Source organism: Erpetoichthys calabaricus, chromosome 1 (assembly GCF_900747795.2).
Source record: "Erpetoichthys calabaricus chromosome 1, fErpCal1.3, whole genome shotgun sequence".
In the NCBI taxonomy this organism is placed as follows: Eukaryota; Metazoa; Chordata; class Cladistia; order Polypteriformes; family Polypteridae; genus Erpetoichthys; species Erpetoichthys calabaricus.
The window spans coordinates 247,042,846-247,066,064 of record NC_041394.2 but is presented as its reverse complement, the minus strand read 5'-3'; the positions used below and the strand labels follow the sequence as shown (position 1 = coordinate 247,066,064).

At 40.6% G+C, this 23,219-nt stretch overlaps 1 protein-coding gene across 2 annotated transcripts in view; it reads left to right on the top strand.

Moving 5' to 3' along the window:
• The window catches only part of dhtkd1 (dehydrogenase E1 and transketolase domain containing 1), an 82,189-nt gene that overhangs the window by 21,276 nt on the left and 37,694 nt on the right, over window positions 1-23,219 (top strand). For both annotated transcript variants that reach the window (XR_007934942.1, XM_028813800.2), the window contains exons 4-11: window positions 1,157-1,351; window positions 3,377-3,646; window positions 4,083-4,254; window positions 8,145-8,343; window positions 11,338-11,650; window positions 11,922-12,006; window positions 15,244-15,383; window positions 18,850-19,000. Coding sequence is in view for 1 of the 2 variants with exons in the window: in XM_028813800.2 (XP_028669633.1) it covers window positions 1,157-1,351; window positions 3,377-3,646; window positions 4,083-4,254; window positions 8,145-8,343; window positions 11,338-11,650; window positions 11,922-12,006; window positions 15,244-15,383; window positions 18,850-19,000 (1,525 nt within the window). In the remaining variant the exon portion in view is untranslated. The remainder of the gene's footprint in view (window positions 1-1,156; window positions 1,352-3,376; window positions 3,647-4,082; window positions 4,255-8,144; window positions 8,344-11,337; window positions 11,651-11,921; window positions 12,007-15,243; window positions 15,384-18,849; window positions 19,001-23,219) is intronic.

Below are 23,219 nucleotides of genomic sequence, written 5' to 3'. Positions count from 1 at the left end.
CGAGAAAACACTCATGTAGACACAGAACATGTACATGACACATGAACAGTAAAAAAGCCCAAGATTTAAACCTAGAACTTTAGGTCCATAATCCAGCAAAACTACCCACTGCAGTCTTCCTTTTTCTAGTGGACAGTGTTACATTAATCAGAGTTGAGAATATGGTGTTTTTTTAAGAATTAGTGGCTAAGTCATGGTAGGTTTATTTTAACAGTTTGTTGTCAAAATGATCACAGCATACATTAATCTTTGTCTAAAGTGTTGTTACTGTGACAAAACACTGCTTTGCTGTTTTTCATTGTTTTGTCTTTGTACCAATATTTGTTTTTAATATATCGAATTGCACCCTCTTAAATATGTTTTTGCCCTTTCCAAACATATAATGTAGTTTAAACTGTGTTTCAAAGTGATGATATGCATCCAAGTAATAGGTTGACCTTGGGTCTGTTTTAGCAGTTAAGATAAATAGTAAAATAAGCTTTGCTTTTCCTGAAGTGCTTCTTCACTGACTTCTCTTTTATATCTTCACTGTGTCATCATTTTTCAGCCTTGTTAAAATCCAAAAAGTTAGGAAAATATCTTCCTCCCTGTTTTGATTTGTATTGTTGTTCCTGTTGTGCTCGGCCTTTGTTTTGCATATTCCTTTTATATTTCATTGTTCTTGCTAAATGAAACAGTGTACAGTAAATGTACAGTACATTCTTCATTGCCTATTCCAACCATGTCTTTCCTTGACTTTGAGTTGCTAACTCACATTGCACAGTTTTGCAGATCGCTGTCTTTTTTGGCACTATCCTCAGAGTAAACTTGAGTCAAATGACATTAAGATCAGATAAACACTCTTCTTTCAGCATTTTGACAAATTGCACATTTATATTTTTAACATACATATAACAGAGAATCCATATTACAAGAAATGTTTTCATAAAAGAAAGATAAGTTGTAATTTACAATGAAATCCTGGATTTCAGAAGTACTACCTATTAATTTTAAAAAACGTTTTGTTGTCTGTCATAGTCCAGAAAGTACTGTATATGCGTAAATCTAGAAAAGTAGGCATTTACAGATTTTGCTAACCAGCATATTTCTGGTTTTATTTTCACTGACAAACTGATTATTAGTGTACTCACATATTTTTAATTTACATGATTTCTAGGGGTTTGACCACTTTTTGGCCACAAAGTTTGCTACTGTGAAACGGTATGGTGGTGAAGGTGCAGAGAGCATGATGGGCTTTTTCTATGAGCTTTTCCGCCAGTCTGCCTACAGTGGTCTGACAGATGTAATCATGGGTATGCCCCACAGAGGACGACTTAATCTTTTGACAGGTCTTCTTCAGTTTCCTCCAGAGGTAATAATAAATTAAATTTGATTCAGCATTTTAGATTTTAATTTAATTATTTTTTTTCTCCAAATTTCCCACAGCACATATCATCAGCATTTTAGTAAATAACCCTATATCCTATGATGAATTTGCATACGATTTGGAGTGGGTAGTTGTTGTATGTGGTTATATATGCAATCTGAATTTATGTATTTATATTTTTTATGTTCCTTGGATGATAACAATATGCATCCATTTAAATAACTGTCTAAGTTCATAATTGTTCCATGTGTTCATATTAATTCTTGTATAAAAAGAAAACACATTAATCAGCTTATGTTATCCTGTACAACTCGTTCTATTGTCAAAACTCATCTTGATTATTTTAAAAATAGGCCATACCCTTTCCCATGCAGTAACTTCTAATATACAGTAAGTGGGTTTTCTTAGGTTGTGCTATTTTTTTATTTGCTTTCTTATAGACAATTGGCTGTGTCTCTGTCCTTTTGTGAACATGAAACCAAGCAGATAAGATAATATAGAGTTAAAATGGTAAAAGCGGATCTTCTTCTTTGTTTGATTTTTTTCAAAACACTGATAAATGAGATACTTAGCAGATTGTGTCTATAAAAATCAGTGTTTAGCAGTAAAATTAGAAATTTACAGAAACAGAATATTGCTGTATTTCAGTATTGTGCTATTTTACAGCGATTATTGCATTGTTTCACAAGGATATTGCCAGCTGCTGCTGGTAACAACACGCACATGTGTGCTTCGGTTGTCTGGTGACAGCTAGACAAGATTAAGCATACACACAATGTGCAGTCAATGGACAACAACTGAACAAAAGTTATAGGTATACTTTTAATTTTAATCAGTATAATGTTTGGTAAGTTTAATACAGACATTTTAACATAGTACAGTATCCAGAGCTATCATTACTTCATCGTAGTGCCAGGGTTTACATGGGTTTAACATGTTCTCCCTGTACATCTGTGGATTGACCATTGAGTGTGCTTAACTGCTGTGACCACCAAGGGGTGCTTCCGAGGCCCCAAACTACAAACGCAACTACACCAAAACATTCCTAGGTGCAAAAAAAAACATATTTATTTACAAAAAATCCTTTAACAGGTTTCTTCCTTTTAATACGGCCTAATAAAGCACAGAACACAAATGTTTTCTTCTCCTTTCTCCTTGACTCCTCCCAGGAGAGTGTTGTCCAGTTACTCTCCCAACTCCAGCTTGACTGGCTGAGATCCAGTGGCCCTTTTTAACTATGACCTTGGGAGTACAGTACTTCCGGTGTTAGGGCATAGCCAACTGGGAGCATTTCTGTGTCAATCGGAAGTCCATGAAAGTAGGTTTTGTGAATCCCGGCAGCTCCCCCTGGCGGTTCCCACAAAACCCAACAGATTTGCCCCACGGAACTACAGGTTCCAGCATGCCCTGCAGGTATCTGTGTGGAAATCCTAACCCAGGGAGGCTGCCATCTAGCGTATTGGGGGAGAAAATACTCAGTAGTTTTCATCTCCCCAGGTCCTTCCATTGCACTGGCCTCCTGGCTGGGTAAGGGTGCCTGTTGAATCCTGGATGTGATGCCAGCTCATGTGGGCTATTCATTACACTGCATGTAGTTGCTTGTTTTTAACATTGAATACTGGATATATATTGTTAATAGTTCTAAATTACCAAAAAACGTTTAGTTCTTCATATGCTGTGAATTAAGTAACTTCCATTCTCTTGTTCCATCCCCATCCAAGTCCCAGATGATTCAAGGTTTTGAGTAGCAGTAATAAGCTTACATACAAATTATAGAAATTTAAGCAAAATATATGGAATATGATACAGACATTGGTAAGTGTTATAATGTACTCGTATGGCAAAAAGAATAAGCTTTATGTGAATAACATTAGTGTAATCTGGTGTAATTTATTAAAGTAGCCCACGGTTATTATTATTGCAAGTACTGTTTTAATCCTACAATTACTGTAATCTGTGTTTGATTTTTGGAAACAGTAAAGCTAATACTTGATCTTTTATTTTCTAAAGCTGATGTTCCGTAAAATGAGAGGACTTAGTGAGTTTCCAGAGACCTCTCCTGCAATTGGAGATGTGCTGTCCCACCTGACATCTTCAGTTGATCTGGATTTTGGTGTTGGGCAGCCTCTTCATGTGACCATGCTGCCAAACCCTTCTCATTTAGAAGCAATTAACCCAGTGACTGTAGGGAAAACCCGAGGGAGACAGCAGTCTAAGCAAGAAGGAGACTATTCACTTGACAGTTCTGCTCGGCCTGGGGATAAAGTCCTATGTCTCCAGGTAGGAGAACAAAAAACATCAGAAAAGAGAACTATAAAGATGTCTGAACTAGTACTCAGGCTGCTTCTTCTTTATACATATTACCAAGTAAATTAGTCAAAAGCTTGATTTTCACACAGCTATTGATCTTGTTAGCTCATCTGTTTTATTAACATAAATAAACACATTGAGAACAAACTGTAGTATGAATTAAAAAAAACTTTTAATGTTTTGATAATATTTCAGCTGTCAATTCTTAAGATTTTGTTTTATTAGTAACATAGCATATGATGTTCAGTATTTCAGTCATTGTAGACATTGTATAATTTTCCTGTACATGAAGGCAAATTGAAATGAGTGCTGCACCATATATTACATTCTTGCTGATCTCTTTAAATGTGCTAGAACAATTTGAACATATAAAATACTATCTATATTCATTTACATCTGTTCATAGGTCCATGGTGATGCTTCATTCTCAGGACAAGGAATTGTTCCAGAAACGTTCACACTTTCAAATCTCCCTCATTTTAGAGTTGGTGGTAGTATACATCTCATTGTGAATAACCAATTGGGCTATACAACGCCAGCAGAGAGAGGACGATCTTCACTTTACTGCAGTGATGTTGGTAAGAACATTAATTTTAACATAGTATCACATTATGACAGTTGTCCTACTAAATTGTAGTCCAATCAAGTTATGTAGAACATTAAGTGCAATTTGATGGTATAATGTGATGATTACATGTAGTATGCCTCTAGCTTTAATCTGCTTTTTTTGATGAGGCGTGGTGAAGCAACAGTGCTAGACTTTCTTATCTCCACCACTATATTCCACATCTTCATGTGGAATTCCCAGGTATTTTTGGGCAAGTCATTGTACTACATGTACAGTACAGCCCAAATCCTGTTACCTGGCTGTTTAGAGACTCTCTTTATTAGATGACCCAGTAGCTAGGAGGAGATACTTTACTGTGCAAATTAGTAGGTTCTTTACACTATCATTAATAGCCCACAGTTCGTAATCAAAACAGAAGTTAAGAATTTAGAAAACTTTGTAAACTGGGGGGGGAGTGCCAGTCATGTAAAAGTAATAATAAATTGGGAGGAGGAACAAGATGCTAACTAACCAGATTACTGCCTATAATTTGTTTCTTCTTCAAGTACTGCTTACAGGCTGTGGCAAGCAGCTGGGGGCAGTACCCAGCCGGGAGGACCGGAGGAGGGCTCACGCCTCCTCCAGACCACGAGGAGGCAACCGTCCTGGTTGTGTGTTGGGTGAACCATCGCTGTCCACATGTCTGTGTCCGGGCTGCTTTCCACACTGGCGTAGTCGGCAGGATGCTCCGCCTGGTTCAAGGCGGGCACCTGGTAAAACAAATAAGTTTGTGGACTGCTCGGCGTAGCATGGGAGCCCACACACGGCCCGCGGGAGTGGCATGCACACAAACCCGCGAGAAAGACTCGCCCCATGGACCGCCACCAGTCCGCAGAAGGACCGTTTTCCCCTGGTGCGGCGAGACAACGACGGGTGCACGGGACAGCATTGCGTCTAGCGAGGCCACGCCGAGGACGTTTCCTTGGACAGATGGGACCCGGGAGGTAAGTTCCCTGCCCACCAGCAGCTGGCCCTTGGGGGCCGGACGTGTTTTGTGTGTTGCAGGCAGGGGCTGCCCGGATCCACGTTGGTGGCAGACGCGTGCCAATCCGCGGCGCTTTGTTGACACGGTGGCAGCAGGGAGAGCTGCCGAGGAGGAGACGCTGCAGCTCAAAAAGCCGTGGCAGTGGCGGAGCTGCCCGGAGGCTCGTTACTGCACCAGGAGGAGGGGAGACAAGATGGCCGCGGATCGGAAGTCCCTCCCCAAGACAGGCAAGAGATTGGACGGTGTGTCTTGCGTGCCCGCCAATGATTAGATGGAGGCGGGACCAAGGAATGTCCATCTCGAGCCGGGGAAGGACCCGATTGGGACGAACGAGAGGCCCCACAGGAAGCAGCCGGCATGTGTGACTGACAGACCGGTTAGTCCCTTGTCGGCTGACTTTCTGTGATTGCCGGCGGCTCTGTGCGAGCTCGAGGAGTGCCTTCAGCCCGCAGAGTCACTTTTGCAGGTGTTACATGCCCTCCGAGAGGAATTGGAAAAGCTGGAGGCGAAGACAGTCACGTCCGTGAAGACGCTGTAACAGTGGGTGGATCGGCGCGACATTGGCTCCTTTGGCCGGAGCGGTACGGTGGGGCAGGTAAGTGGAAACCTCCCCGTACAGGATAAGGGAGACCCCACCAAAAAGAACCGTGATGTAAATGAATGGATTCAGGTAGGGGGGCCTCCGACAGTGTACGTGGCAGTGGGTGCTTTTCGCGCGGTGAGGGTGGAGAGAGCAAGAGGGCTGGCAGGACGCGGGCTGATGTGTGCCCCAGGTTCCAGCACCCTACGCCCCGAGCCAACGCCGGTGCACAGGGATGCAGACAGGACAGGGTCTATACCTTTCCCATAGGGAGACCCAAACCGTCACAGCGTCCCAAAGAAAGAGGAGGAATCGAGGGAAGAGAGCCGGTTCCTCTGATAAGGGCGGACGTGAAGCAGGATGCTCACGTCTGGAGAAAGGCCATCCTCTGCGGAGGCAGAGGGAAACCCCACAGCCGACTGAGGTGACGAGGGCACGTGGGGTCCCGTCCGATGTCCCAACACGGGGGGCACGGAGGTCTCAGAAGGGCGGCCGAGGTGGCAAGCACCAGGGGTGCCGGTCGGAGGGTGGAGCATTGCCCATATTCAAGGCAGAGGGACGCCGAGAGTGGCGGCGTCAGGGCAAACGTCTCCCGCACCTTGTTCTGTTTTGTGTTTTGCAGGACTGGGCCCTGGAGTGGAGTGTCTCGGCTTCCCGCCGTGGGAGACCTGCCCTCGTGGGACAGGCCTCTGGCCCCTATGGGTCTCATCTTGTGGTCGGGTACTGTTGCAAGTGGCTGGGCGTGGTACCCAGCCGGGACGCCCGGAGAGGACTGGAGGATGGCTCACGCCGTTTTGCCGTGGTTGCTTTGGGGACCACGGGAACTGAGCTTGGAATCTCAACCCTATAGGGGCCCCGTGGTCACTGCCAGGGGGTGCCCCAATGCCTGTGGAGCCCTGGCCCTCAGCACTTCTGCCACACTTGGAAGTGCTGTGGGGAAGAAGACCAGGGGACACCCGGAGTGCTTCCAGGTGCGCAGGCCCGGTACTTCCGCCACACTGGGGAGTGCCGGCGGAAGGTTATCGGGGGGCACCTGGAGTACATCCGGGTGGGGATAAAAGGGGCCTCCTCCCCTCCATTCGATGGCTTGAGTCGGGAGTGGAGAAGAACAGAGCTCGGGAGGAGAGGCCAAGGAGGTGGCCTGAAGAGAAAGAGGCATTATAAGAGGCCTGACTTTGGGGGAGTTTGGGGGGTTGTGTGCTTCACTGTAAATAATAGTACTGTATGTATAATAAACGTGTGTTGGGTGAACCATCACTTTCCGCCTGTCTGTGTCCGAGCTGCTTTCCACAAGGCATATAGGAATGTAATTGTACAATGTACAAAAGTGTCAGTGGCATTGTCCTCCTGCATGCACATTGTACATTGCAAAACTCGCAGTACCAATCAACACTCAGCATTATGCGCTTTTTGTGGGATGTCATTTGCATGTGTGATTAGAAAAAGGCAAAAGTTATGTGCTACAGCCAAGACTCAATGAAAAACAACAAAGTGTGATTTTTTTTTTTTTTTCTTATCACGCATGCTGGGTCTCTTTTTTTTTGTTCAGAAGATGGTAGAGAGAGAACAGATGGACAATGTCTTGTTTGAGTTTGTAAAAGTAATTAATACCTTTTGCTTTCCTTTTGGAAGGAATTTATTCAAATCCATTTTATGATGATACATTGTGATTCGTAGCAATTTTAAATTAACTTGAAATGTATCACCTTTGAGTCATTGTTAATAAATTACCAAATACTGCTACGTGTGCCGAGTTACAGCAATCCTTGAGACAACAAAACTAACTCCTGTGTCCGAAGCTAAAACCCAATGAAACCATCCCCTCACCACCCCCATGTAGATGCTTTCTGCGGTGCATGGGTAGAAGCAGCTAATTATTTATAATCCAGAAGAATCTCTCCAATTCCCATTTCTGTCAGAAGAGGCAATAATATCTTACATTGTCGATGTTTTGAAATGAAAATGTGCCAATATTGACTTTTAAGACATCACATAACTCTACTTCTGACTAATGGTTTTAATCAGAACAAAATGTAAAAACCAATATACTTTTCTGTCACATTTGTACTATGATCACAACCTATCACTTAGATAAAAGTAACTTATTTGTTACATTTGTGTTCATAATATTGGTTTATCTTTTTAGAATAGTATTTACTTTAAACACCTTTTCAGGTGTCAATTGCAATTTTTAAGAAAGCATGGTTAATGTTTTACTTTTTGAATTTCATATTTCTGTTAATAATTCCTACATCAATGATTCTGATTTGTTTTGCTTTCTTTTCCTGTTGACCAGGTAAGATGGTTGGATGTGCTGTGATCCATGTAAATGGAGATGATGCAGAAGAGGTCCTTCGGGCCACCCGCTTAGCTTTAGAATATCAACGTCAGTTCCGTAAAGATGTGATTGTTGACCTACTCTGCTACCGTCAATGGGGCCACAATGAATTGGATGAACCCTTTATTACAAACCCCACTATGTATAAAATTATTAGGTATGTTATTTAAAGTTTTGCAGTACAACACTGTTCTCTAACACTAGTTAATAAGAATTAAAGCTCTGAAATAAACAACACTGTCAGTTTAAATTTGCTAAGGATGACCAGCCGCATGGTTTTAGAATACAGACTTGAAGGGCAAAGACTAGTATTTAGTTTGATTTAGAGTTAGACGTAGAATGTCAAATGAAGATCCTGAAGTCCAATTTTTTTCAGAAGTCTGCCATTTACCACCACAGTAACACAAGTAAGATAGAATAATTTCCTCTGAAAGTAAGTGCATGCAATGCACACAATTTTTATAAAATACAGTATATTAATAATACTCTATATTGGTAACCAAACAATTTATTTCTAAATAAAAATTTATAGATATAAAGCCTAGCTTTAACTAATATAGTGTCAAATGTAGCATACTTAATAGAATTCCCCTATCTGAAATGGCATATCTTTTGGATCTTTTAAATGCCGAAAGCTTTGTATAGCTGTAAAATATATTATTCTCAATAATGCAATGGTGTTTTGGGGAAAATTATTTTTTAAAACCGTTTTCGAGCAGTTAAGTAATTTTGTACAAAAACACTAACATTAATGTTCATCCTATCAATATGCAAGTTTACCTTTTAACACACTCATGTTGTTTCTACAGGTGCTACACAGCTTAGAAAAATACATAGTGTGAACTCTAATTCACCAAAATCAAACAGGCAGAAAATACAGTAAAGGGGGGGGGGGGGCGGCAGAGCATTTATTAAAAACAACAAAATAAGAAACACAGAACCACTCAGATGATACAAGGAAAAACAACTTTCTAATATTGCCTTGTCCCATATTTCTTAATCTAGATGCACCTAAGACATAGCATTATTACTATGTTATCACCCATTGATGCCCATACTTGCATAACACTACATCATAGATACTCCTTACTAAGAAAATTTAACATTCACAACCCATGCTTTTAGCATTATGCTCTCCCTGTGTGAACCATTTGATTTGAGAATTTTTTAACATCAAATAGGGATACTGGATGTGATTGTTAGACAGATAATATTATCTTTTAAATCTGTTTAGAGATGATCTCAGCAGGTTCTTTCAGGTGAGAGCTATATTTAACAGTTAAAGTCAAGAATGTTAGCACCTTAATAGCACCTTACTGCCTGGTACATGGAGAACACGACACCACTATGCCTTGGTTTGATGTGTTCCTTACATATTCCTGTCTGTTGTCTGTCTACATCTTCCTTGCAGTCTCAGTTAAAATACAAATGAGCTAATCTGTATTCAGTCAACCTATTTTTAACAGGGGGCACACACTCTTTGAAAAGAGGTTCTTTTCTGTAGTAGTCCTTGCTGATTCTACAACACATGCATGCATGCTGTCACTCAAATTCAGTGACAAAAAGACAAAACACTTGAACTTTAGAAAAAAAGTAGCACTTTAACACATACAGTACTTTGACTTGTAGTAGTAGAAATAATAATAATAATAATTGTAATACTAATAATTCTTTGCATTTATATAGCACTTTTCTAACTACTCGATACACTTTACATAGTGAGTGGGGAGGCACTTCAACCACCACTAATGTGCAACATCAACCTGGAAGATGTGATGGCAGTCATTTTTCCCCCAGTGCAGTCACAGTTATTAGGTGGTAAACAGATGAGAGATAGTTAGCCAATTAGAGACAGAGGATGATTAGGAATCCAGAATGACTATGCCATGGAGGGCAATTTAACCAGGACATCGGGATACACCCTACTGTTTACGAAGGATTCCCAGGGGTCTTTTATGACCACAGAGAGTCATGACCTTGATTTTACATCTCATCCAAAGAATAGTGACATTTTTACAGCACATTGTCCCCATCACTGCTCTGGGGCATTGGGATTCACACACCGACCACAGGGTAAGCACCACCTGCTGGCCTTGCCAACATGACTTACAGCAGCAACCCAAGCTTTTCCTGGATTGGTCTCCCATCCAAGTACTGGCTGGGCCTGAAAATCCTCAGCTTCAAGTGGATTGCCTTTTTTGAAGTACATCTGGTAGTGAATAGAAGATGTATCCTTACCTCAAGAAAAGTGCTAACAGGAATATGTGATAAAATGATTATTTCCAGATCCCTTTTGTTGTCACAAAAATGTACTGGAAACACAGAAGGCATGTTTTCTTTTATTGGAACTTTAATGGAAGGTTCACTTTTTGAAACAATCGGCTCTTTACACATGAGACAGCAGAACAACATTAGAAAAAGAATATCGGGACCAACATTGAAAACAGCATTGTGAGCATGACTCATCTTTATTATTTATGTCTTCAGTTGTATACAGGTGACTTGGTTAAAAAAAATTTTAGAGGCTTGATTGCTTCATGAATTCCAACAAGACAACACTCAGATGTTATGCCTTTTACCATCATGTTAGATAGACAGGCAGTGGGTAGTAATGTGCAGTCGCTGCTCTGTTCATGTGTTTAAGATGGTAAATGACCCCAAACCTGTTTTTTGTCCCTAGTTTTCACTACAACTATAAATTAGTTGCTTAGTTTTAAAAATGATGTGTTCTAGCAGCCTAAAACACGATTTCCATTTAGTGTTTACTGTCTGTATATTCCTAGCACAAGCAAAAATCTATTTATTTATGTTTACAAATATGAAGTAGATTTATGTATAACTATGTAAGAATAGGAAAAAATCACTTACTGTTTTTGTAAATAACCATTTAAAAGCATAAATTACACTGATGTTTTACTTATTGACTTTATATGTGGCTCACTATACAACCATAAAGTGTTAAACATGTCTGGTCACACTTTAAATGGGAGGCATCACTCTGTGGCCAAATTGGCAGTTTTTCACTCAGTGGAAGACTGCTCCTTTATAATGAGGTGTAATCATGACTTAGAGAAAAAGCTGTTCAGCGCAAAAGTTATAGAGAATATATTTACACATGTGGCAAATGATCTGATCCATTTTTTTCTTTTAGATCCCGAAAAAGTATTCCTGATTTTTATGCAGAAAATCTGGTTTCAGAGGGTCTTATGACTGAGAAGGAGGTTGCGGAAATAAAGAGCTCTCACTTCTCCAAAATGAATGAGCACTTGTCAAACATGACCCTCTATAGCCCTCCTCCCATGAATCTTCAGGCCCATTGGAGTGAGTTAGTGGAACCTCAAGCCAAAATTACAACTTGGGATACAGGAATTTCTATAGACCTTCTTCAGTTTGTTGGGGCCAAATCTGTCGCAATCCCTGAGGAAATCCAGCTTCACAGTCATTTGAAGAAGACCCATGTCCAAGTAAGTGATACAACAGGCAGATAGTTTTTATTTTTGCATCCATCTAGCAAAGTTCAAATGAATGTTATCAAATTTATAGTTTTATTTTCTGAAGATACTGTAAAAAGTATTACTTTTATTTAATGAAGATTTACATTGTAAACCTGGAGAAATACAGCCTTTGTCTCATTTTGGGGTGGGGGGTGGTATTAGTAGTTTAACATTGAAAGATAGGCAGAATTAAAAAAAATATGTAAACACAGATATTAGAGATATTTTAATATTGTTTTAGGGCAGGATTCAGAAACTAGAAGAAGGGACTCGAATAGATTGGTCTACTGCTGAAGCAATGGCGTTTGGCTCCCTTCTTTGTCAAGGTTGGATCAAATTTTCTTTTATCTTTCCCCAGAGTACACAAATAACTGTACTGAGGTGATATGAAATGTATATAATTAGAATCCATCCATCCATTTATTTCTAAGATCCTTAATCTAGTTATGGGTTACTAGGCAATTTTAAAGTGAATACTTTAGTAAATTAGGGTTCTTGTTTGTTTTGCTTTCCAAATTTCTGCTTAAATACTGAAATGCACTGACATTCTTACATTCTTATTTGTGAAATTTTACATTTTAATATTTATTTAAAATAATTTGATTGCGATACAAAAATGTCTAAACCTTACTTTATTGTGAACTTATGAAGCAGATATCAGAAGAGACAAAACAAACTCCCCTGTGAGAGGTGTGCTCCATTTTCTGTATTTTGCACTTGCTGTTAGTTCTTCAATAAAAGGACTTCAAATGACATATCCAAACTGGTATCTGCCATTTGATAAATGTCCAGCTGCTTAAAGAGCTAATTTCTCCATCAAGGTCTATATGATATTTGAAGGGTAAGGTATACATTATTTCTGTTTTATAACCAATATTAACCCCTACCCCCCTTGCTGTTCTCACACATTAAACTGGTAACAATGTTTGGTTTATTAGAGTGAGTTTATGCACGGTGACTTCTCCTAGGTGTCATTCCTCAGACTGTTTGTTTTTTTACAGTGCCATTTGATATGCTTTTACATTGGTTTGTCTTATTGACTGTTGTTTTTTTCCCTCCTAAAACCAGTGTTACATGTTATTTACTAAGCATGTCTTGAATGTGATTCTTTTTACTTATGGTCTCTTAGGCCTATTAAACACTTTGACACATTATTGTGTGGCAAGTACATTATTTTTAGGTATGATTAAACCTATAACTTAAAGCCCTATGCCATCATTTAAAATATCAAATTTTAAAGTATTTAAATTAAACAAATGAAGGTTTACTATCCCTATTTGAACTGATGCACATTTAGAATATAGTAGGTCACCTGCCCTCTGCCGTCTGCTTGAAGTTGCCAACCCTAAGACAAGTCTACCCAATACCATCTAGCATCTTGGGGATACTTTTTGAGCTTTCTACAATAGATGCAAGATCTGTCTCTTGCTTTATGTTGAGGCTGTTCCAAAAAACTTTGTTCTGGGGCTTCTTTGGTACTGCCAATTCCCATTTGCCTACACTGACACATATGACACATAAAGATGTTATACAATTCCCATTGTTGGGTTCTGTCACTGTAGTCCCTACTGAGCCCTTGTCCTGTTTAATACCATTCTGGTGAAACTTTTTCATCTTCTTATTGTTTGGAACATTTCTTTTTCATAAGAAAGCAGCAAAAAATTTGATTGGAGCAGAACATGTGAATATTACCTGTCTTGACTGTCAAACGAATTTTGATAAGGTACCAAATGGTATGCTTATAATCAGTTTACAACAGACAGAGATTCAGTGTGTATTGTGTTAATAAGTATAAAAATGGTTTAAATGTAGGCTAATGATGACATTGTTTATCTAAATTAGATATCAAAAGTGGGTATTTGTAGGGATCAGAGCAACAGCCCCCACTATTTTAAATTTATATCCAGGAGTTACATTCCACTAAAATCAGTAAATCAGAAGAATCTTTACAAATGGACCTGGGCAAATTTCAAAAACAAACCCTTGTCCATCCTCATTTTGGTTATTGTATCCCTAGTGAAACATTATTTGCATACATTACTAGGTAACATTTGACAGATATCCAGTCATGTTTCCATTATAATTACCCAGTTAAAATAATTTGCCACCAAATAATATTACATTGTAGTGTTGACAGGAATGCATGACATTGGTATTGTCCCTGTGACATAAAAAACATGCATTAAGCAGACTTACTGTTACTTGCTGTAGCTTGTGTGCATAGTCTCAAATTAAAGTTTATAGATTTGTAAATCATTGATCATACTTGAGTCATTCATATCCAGAAAGAACTGCAGGCAACTGATATGTTCAGAAATTTTAACATTAGTGTTAATTTAGACTTGGAGTAACATAACATTCTCAGTACTGCTCAATCAAATTCAAAGTTGCACAGTGCAAGGCAGGAACCACCACTGAATTGTCAAAATACCCTCTAGCTTACTGTTTTCCAACCCTACCCATAAAGCAACTCCTTTAAAAGTGCTCTTATCAATTGTATGGTGCTTTTCAATAATTCACATGGTAGGATTTATTTCAAATGTGGGAAACGATCTAAAACAAAAGGCATATAAATCCTTGAAAGACACACTTTTGGACATTGTCAGAATGTCTTTTTTGTTTACAGTATTATATGATGTTTCAGAATATCTTGAACCTATAACTACCTTGAGAAGGATTAGCTAATTTGGTAACAGATAAATCTGAAGCTGATTCCAAATAATAACAAGTTTCATGAGCTCAGTTTGCTTCTCCTTACTTTTGGAGGCAAAGAATATTTTTTTTCAGCATTATATATTTTTGTTTTATTCTTTCAATAAGGATGAAAAGTTTTCAGCTTAAACATGATTGTATTTTATAAATTATGGCCACAGATCATATGACATATTTTAGTATTATGTATTTTCTGACACATTTTTAATTGCGTTCAAAATGTAAAAAAATCTTTTTTATAAATTGCATATACTAATAATCAAAAACTTGCTTCAAAAGTGATTTTTTTTAAATCTTGTTAAGGATTTCTAAAACAGAGGCTCATGTATTATGGTGCATGATGTTTAAGCAATTTTTAAAAATTTCATAGAATTTCAGCTGTTTTTTTTTTCTTTAGAACCATATTTTTGTTCATTGCAGATTGTGGGTTTATTTGTTAATGAAGCATCAAAGAGCACTATTTGTGCCATAGTATAAATTAAGATATTTCTGACATAATTATTTGGGTAGTTGTAGAACTGTGTCACATTAAATAAATGGTGCTATATATATTAATGGGATGAATTTACAAACTATCCAAAAATGGTTTTAGGTAAAAGTAGTTAATTTGACTCTCAATGTGTCTTCTACTAAAATTAAATAGAGAACATAGGGTAGAATTTTAAATTCTGACAGATGATTCAGAGAACCTGCAAGTGCAGCATCATGATGATTTTATTCTGACTATAAAAGACATTTCTAGTGGTCAGTAAACCTGACTGCCCTTTTTAAAAATGTTCCACTGACTGTTATTATATTAATAATGTAGGCTGGAGCATACATTCTGAACTTGTTTCCTTTTATGTTTTAAGGATTTAATATACGCATCAGTGGACAAGATGTTGGGCGGGGAACATTTAGCCAGCGTCATGCAATGGTGGTCTGTCAGGAAACCGATGACGTACACATCCCTCTGAATAACTTGGTAACTGACCAAAAGTCCTTCTTGGAGGTAATAATAAAGTAAATATATATTCACCACTCACCTAAAGATTGGGAGGATGGAGCTGGGGTTGGTGTGTGAGGCAGGCACTACCAACTAGATATAGTTGGGCTCACCTCCATCCACTTGCATGGCTTTGGAACTAAACCTTTCGGCAGAGGCTGTACTCTCCTTTACTCCGGAGTTGCCCAGGGCGAAAGGCATTGGGTAGAAGGGAGCTTCTTTTGGAGCCCTTCTCTGGTTGATGTTGGAGTTTGTCCCAGAGAATAAAAGCGCTGCCTCTGTGTAGCTGAAGTTTGCGGAGGGGAGGACTCTGATTGCCATATGTGCTTATGCACCACATGGCGACTTGAAGTGGCTGGAGGGGATCCTGGAAAGTGTCTGCATATTTGGAAAAATATCAACACCATTCGCTGTAGGTGTAGAACTCCGGCCAGGGCTGTGCATAATATCCTTTCCTGTTTGTGATTTTCATGGACAGAATATTAAGATGCAGCCAGAGAGGGGAGGGTGTCCATTTTGGTGATCTTAGAATTGCGTTACTGGTTAATGCAGATGATGTAGTCCTGTTGGCTCCATCGGACTATGAACTGCAGTATGCGTTGGCAAAGAAAAGGACCAGCACCTCCAAATCTGAGGCCATGGTCTTCAGTAGGGAAAAGGCGGACTGTTCTCCAAGTGGAAGGCGAGTTACCCCCTCAGGTGAAAGAGTTTAAGTACCTTGGGGTCTTGTTCACAAGTGAGGGAAAAGGAATGGTGAGATAGACAGAGAAATTGGGAGCCAGAGCGCAGTTATGCAGTTACTTTAAACGATAAACAGTGGTGAAGAAAGAGCTGAGTCAGGAGTATGAACCTCTTAATTCACTAGCTGATCTACGTATTCACCCTAACCTATGATCATGAGCTTTAAGTAATAAACCAAAGGAGTGAGATCACAAGTACAAGGGGCTGAAATGAGCTTTCTCTGCAGGGTTGCTGGACTCTCCCTTAGAGTTAGGGTGAGAGGCACTAACATCTGGGAGAGGAGCAGAGCTGTTGACAGTCCACATTGAGGGGAGCCAGTTGAGGTGGTTTGGGCATCTAATATGGATACTTCCCACACACCTCTCTGTGAAGGTTCTATGGGCACGACTAGCTAGGATGAGACCCCAGGGAATATCCAGGGCTCCCTGGAAGGATTATACCTCCTAGGTGGCCTGGGAATGCTTTAGTATACCGTAGTATAAGCTGGCAAATATGACCGGGGAAAAGGACTTATGGATCTCACTGCTAAGACTGTTGCCTCCACAACCTGGTCTCAGATAAGAGGCAGAAAATGAAAGAATGAAAATATACAATGGTACAGTAAATCAAAAAGTAAAACCAATTTGAAAATTAGGCAGTAACGGATAAAAGCTGATGCAGTACATATTCACGATGGCGTATGGGTAGCTTGAGCATATGCAGTGCAGCACTCTGCTGTTAATCTAGTTGAAGCCATTGTCAAATGAACATAGGCACTTTGCTGTGGGTTTGCACCTTTGTTGAGCAGCATGCTGCAATGAGATTTCTTTCGGCAAAAGGAGTGTAACCTTCTGAAATCCACCAAAAAATGTTGATAGAGTACAGCAGTGAAAACAGCATGACTCAAAGAAAAGTTAATGAGTGGTCAGAGTGATTTAAAGTGTTAAGAACAAGTGTTATTGATGAAGCTCGATCTTGTTGCCCATCAACATTACGCACACAAGGCCACATTGACATGGTGAATGCATTCATCAGAGAAAATCAGCAGATTATGTTGTCTGCTGTCGCTGCACATTTGGATATCAGCTATGCATCTGCCCATGCCATAGTACATGATGACTTGGGTACTGTAAAGTTTCTGCAGGATAGGTACCCAAACAGCTTACTGGTCTGTACAAGCCAACATCCTCTGGTGAATTTCAGCAGGTTTCACTCCCTCTGCGCAAAGAAATTTAACTATTGCATGTTGTTCAACAATGGTGCAATCCTGCAGCAGATTGTCCATGTTCATTTGACCTTGCTTCCGCAAGACAAAAGGCAGAGCACTGTGTTGCCTGTACTACCCAGAAGCCATCACAAATAAGTTGTATTGTGACTGTTGCATTATAACTATCCATTGTGGTGAATGCGTAATTTTTAAATTGCCTTTACTTTTTCATTTACTTTGGTATAATCTGATTTTCATAGTTAAATTATAATATGCATTTATTATTATTTTTATCTTGTAGTTATCCCCTTTATGGTTTTTATCACTCAAATACTATTAGTTGAAATATTAGTTGAAATAGAAACGTGTTTTAATGATTCTGCTATGTATAAGACCATATGGCTGAAAGCATTCTTTTTCCTGGAAGTTGTGTGCAGGAAATCTAAAAACATTTTTATTACTTAGTATGCTTAAGAATGTCATGTATTTCCTGAACTTCTTTGATTTTGAAATATGTAATAGTCTTAATTCAAACCACAGGCTAGCCTTCTTTATAATAATAATTACAAGGATTGACTTACAGCTGTTTATTTGATGTACTTTTAATGGTCCATCTGTTAGGCGACTAGATAATGTTTTAGAATTACTCACTAGCAGTTTTTGACTACCACTTGTCAACCAAATAATGTGAAACCAAGGATTCAGAATACGCTTATGTTTTGTTAGGTTATTTCAAATTGTAGGGAAGGAGGAGGCTTTGCTATTTTTTTTACATTATGCTAGGAGGTAGTTGATGTTTTTTGAATCATTTAAGGTGTGAGTTTGCTTGGATGTTTTTCCAAACATTATTTCAGTTACATTAAACTGATTAATAATTTTACTTGTTTATCTCCTGTAGGTTTGACCATTCACTTCCTGCAATTCTACTGCAGGTTCTTTTTCAGGGCCAAAGATCTTGCAGCCTAGAACATTTGCTTTCTCTTCTCATTTTGCACTGGATAAAACTTACTGCTTATCCTAGATGTAAGACAACTAATCGCTTATATTGCTTGTTTTTGATTTAAACTCACCATATTACAGTTCTTTACCATTCATTCAGTACTGTAATAGAGCTGTACAACAATGGATTCTAAAATATACGTAGTTGCTGCAGTAGTTCCCTTACTTGGTCCTCATATACTGTGCTACTTTTGATTTTCATTCTAGTTAACTTCTTAATCATGTGTCAGCTCAACCGGTGCCACTGTTAAGGCAAAATAAGCATTCACCTAGGGCATAGATAATAAGGGATGTACGACTTAGCAGCACAGGTTAGCTACCGAACAGTTGGTTGGTACACTAATAAGCTTGGCATAGAGTACAAAATAACCTAGTACAGGCACTGTATGTCAGTTGCTTTTAGCCAAGTGGACTTTATTCCTAATTTTCCCATAAGTGCATCTTGATAACAGTTGTTAGTTTGAAGAAGAAAAAAAAAGTGTTCTTATGTTGACTTCAAATCTTCAGTTTGGAACCTTTCCACTCAAGTTACCTGGTTATTTTTAGGTATGCAACAGTCCTTTGTCCGAAGAAGCAGTATTAGGCTTTGAGTATGGAATGAGCATTGAAAGTCCTACCCTTTTGCCAATATGGGAGGCTCAATTTGGAGATTTTTTTAATGGAGCCCAGATTATTTTTGACACCTTTATCTCAGGAGGTAAGATGGATTTCTATGATGTGATTTACTATTAGTTATTTATTACATAATAAGGATTCAGATCCACAGATGTACAGTGCCAGATCATAAAACATAATATTCAAATTGATTGAATTTGTTTTTATTAAGTGCAGTAAGTGTATTAACTAGAGCCTAGTGTGCTGTAATTTAATGTGCATATAGCAAGTGATTATTAAAACTGTTTTTTATTAGAAACGAATCATTGATTTATTGATTTGTGAATTTCCCCTTGGGATTAATAAAGTATCTATCTATCTATCTATCTATCTATCTATCTATCTATCTATCTATCTATCTATCTAATTTCTAGAAAAATATTAATAAGCCTGGAGTAAATGTGACAAATTGTGATTAATATGCAATTTAGTTAAAAATTGTTTGTTTAATCACAATTAAAATTTTAATTGAATAGGAGCTCTAACATTATATATACTGTACAGTATACGTATATGACTTCACTCACTCACTCAGTCATCAACAAAAACACTTTCCCATTTAGTTAAAATGCTGAAATTTGGCAGGATAGCACTTCTAGGAACTAGGTATTCACTAAGAAAGGACATTTCAATTATTGTAATGCATAAGGGTAACCCTCCCCAAAACAAAAAACTAAATACCCCAAAATCTCAAACGCTTTAACAAATTTGAAATTTGGTGACATTACAGAAAAAGGAAAATTAGCTGACACTTGTTTTTTGTTGCTAATATTTTTATTATCAATATCTATATATATATATAATTCACTAAGCCAGAAGACAAGTAGCCGACCATGGAAAGCACGCCGGAAGGGGCGTGGATTCACTAAACCGCCGACAAGTAAGACGCCAATGGCGCACGCAGGAAGGTGCCACGCCCACCAACTCTTAGACCAATTTGGATACGACGAAAGAATCACAGAGCCACGCCCACCCAACTCGGGACGCGACGTCAAGGGAAACATGCCGTCATTTCTGTTTGTCTGTGCCACAGTACACTTGCAGCTCTGAGCCACGTTGACTTTTCATTAGTCAACCTCAGTGGAACCTTGGTTCACACACAGGCAGCGCGATAGAGAGAGCTGCGCACACACAGGCAGCGCTAGAGAGACAGAGGGGCGCGCACACACACACACACACACAGAGAGGCAACGCCAGAGAGAGACAGAGGCACACACAGGCAGCGCAAGAGAGAGCCGCGCAATCCTTTAAAACTGAAGTTAAAACACAATGAAGGAAGCAGTCTTTAAAAACCAATAAGCCCTGTGCCTCTTTTTCATTAGCGTCTCACCTGCTTCAGGCCCTGCAACAGTCGAGACGCTCTCTCTGCAGCTGACCTTCTCTGTGCCTACTCCACTACTGTCAGTCGCCTGATTAAAAATGGCCTTTTGAAGGGGAGCTATGGACCCGCTATACCACAGGAACACATTGCCTTTGAGCCTGCTCTCGCTCCACTGTAACGTACTGGCTTGCTCTCTCTCTCTCTCTCTCCCCACTCGCTCACACACTACACAGGGGAGAAATGCCCGAAGCAGAGAGACAGAGGGGGAGGGGGGCTCGCGTGCTGCTGAGGGGGGGGGGGGGGGTGGGGAGGCTCGTGTACTGCTGAGAGAGAGGGGGAGGGGGGCTCACCATGCTGCTGAGAGAGAGAGAGAGGGGGTCTGGGGAGGCTCACGTGCTGCTGAGAGAGAGGGGGGGACTGGGGAGGCTCGCGTACTGCTAAGACATGGGGAGGGGGCTCGTGTGCTGCTGAGCGAGAGAGGGGAGAGGGGGGGGGCGGGGGGGGCTCGTGTGCTGCTGAGAGAGGGGGCTCGCGTGCTGCTGAGGGGGGGTGGGGGAGGCTCGGGTACTGCTGAGAGAGAGATGGGGGGCTGGGAAGGCTGGCGTGCTGCTGAGAGAGGGGGAGGGGGCTCACCATGCTGCTGAGAGAGAGAGAGGAGGGGGCTGGGGAGGCTCACGTGCTGCTGAGAGAGAGGGGGGACTGGGGAGGCTCGCGTACTGCTAAGACATGGGGAGGGGGCTCGTGTGCTGCTGAGAGAGAGAGGGAGAGGGGGGGGCTGGGGAGGCTCGTGTGCTGCTGAGAGAGGGGGAGGGGGCTCGCGTGCTGCTGAGGGGGGTGGGGAGGCTCGGGTACTGCTGAGAGAGAGATGGGGGGCTGGGAAGGCTGGCGTGCTGCTGAGAGAGGGGGAGGGGGCTCGCCGTGCTGCTGAGAGAGAGGGGGGGCTGGGGAGGCTCACGTGCTGCTGAGAGAGAGAGGGGGGACTGGGGAGGCTCTCGTGCTGCTAAGACATGGGGAGGGGGCTCGTGTGCTGCTGAGAGAGAGAGAGGGAGAGGGGGGCTGGGGAGGCTCGTGTGCTGCTGAGAGAGGGGGGGGGTGGGGAGGCTCGCGTGCTGCTGAGAGAGAGAGCCTGCGCATGCACTGCACATGCCATGCAGCTGAGCAGGGAGCCTGGGTGTTTATGTCAGTGGTTATTCAATGTTTTTACTATTACACTGTGCATTGTATGGTGTAATAATTAACTATATTTGTGCTTAAAAAATCTTTAAAAAAAATATATTTACATACAGTTCGTATGGTCTGGAATGGATTAATTGTATTTACATGCAATCCTATGGAGGAAATTGCTTCGGTTCACGACCAAATCGGTTTACGACCCAGAGGTTTGGAACGAATTATGGTTGTGAACCGAGGGTTCCACTGTATATTGAGTCTAGAAAACATGATCAGCAAGTCTTTGATAGGCTGCAACAAAATGATGAAAGAACGGGCACATTTTTTTCTCACAAGCTGGGTGGGTGTTAGTTAGTTAATTAGTTACTCGAAGGATTTCAAGATTTAATATGCACAAGCGGTAACACTGCAAAAGCAGCCCAAACCAGAAAAGACTGCTGGCAAAAAGTGGCTGACAAATTAAACGCGTGTGCATTGTACTTACTGAAAGCGGCGTTAAGGATTTTGCAAATGTTCATTTTTTCCCTCTGCTTAAAAAACATTTAAAAGAGCGGCGTGATTATGCGGCGTATACTACGCCGCGGGTTGGTATGCAGCGTGTAAAACAGTTTGTCGCGGATAATTTGCCTTTTACTTTAACACGAAGACAATTTCCTGTTAGATTTGTCTTTGCGATGACAATTGATAAGGCACAGGGCCAAACTTTCAAAAAGATGTGCATGTATCTGCCAAAACCAGTTTTCAGTCACGGACAGTTGTATGTTGCTCTCTCCAGAGTTCCATCTTTTCATTCACTTACTGGTATGCCTGCAGGAACACGTGTAACGAGCGAGCGAGAGAGAGAGAGCGACACACACACGCATACAGGCGCGGGAGGAGAGCAACTGGACGCATAAGAATAATAATACTTTATTACATTGATTTACCGGTGTTTTCAGTATTCAAAGCGCTATCCACACAGGGAGAAACCGGGAAGCGAACCCAAAATCTTCCACAGTCTCCTTACTGCAAAACAGCAGCACTACCATTGCGCTACAAGGCAGTCAAAGAATGCACCGGCCTCGATTTTGTTTTCACTTCTGTTTACAGTGATCGGATCGTAGCGTGCGTTGTTGCAATGTTACTTTTCTTGGTGGCTTATTACATTACGGATGTTTCACATGTTAATTTTTTTCCCTGTGCTTAAAAGACATTAAAAAAAGTGTTTCTCAACTGTGACTCCGGAACAACTCACTACGCAAGCTATATTAAGCGTCAACAACGAAGACTCGCTACACCTTAATGAACAAGTGCTGAAACTTATCCCTACCGACGAAGTAACTTTCACCAGCGTGGCCTCCATCGTCACAGACGATCCCGCTTTCAGTCACGGACAATTGTATGTTGCTCTCTCCAGAGGTCCATCTTTTCATTCACTCACAGTTGGTATCCACAAACCCACCCCATTTGGACAACTGTGTCGTTCAGCAAGTGTTCATCCATCAATACATAATTATGCAGCGTATGTTACGCCGCGGGTTGGCTAGTTTATTAATATTATGCTAACATACATATTCTTCGCTGCAAGTGACATACAGAATTATGCAAAACAAAGCGCACAGTAGTTGTGATTGATGGGCCACATGAATAGCACCAATAGCCAATAGGGACGGATGGACAACTAAAGACAGGGCTGTATCTGGAAATAAAATGAAAAGACGTAAGTTCTCTGAAGCACAAGGAAGATGCGAAGCTCAATGTTTAGCAAGGGCTGTTTTTTGCTATTGACTAA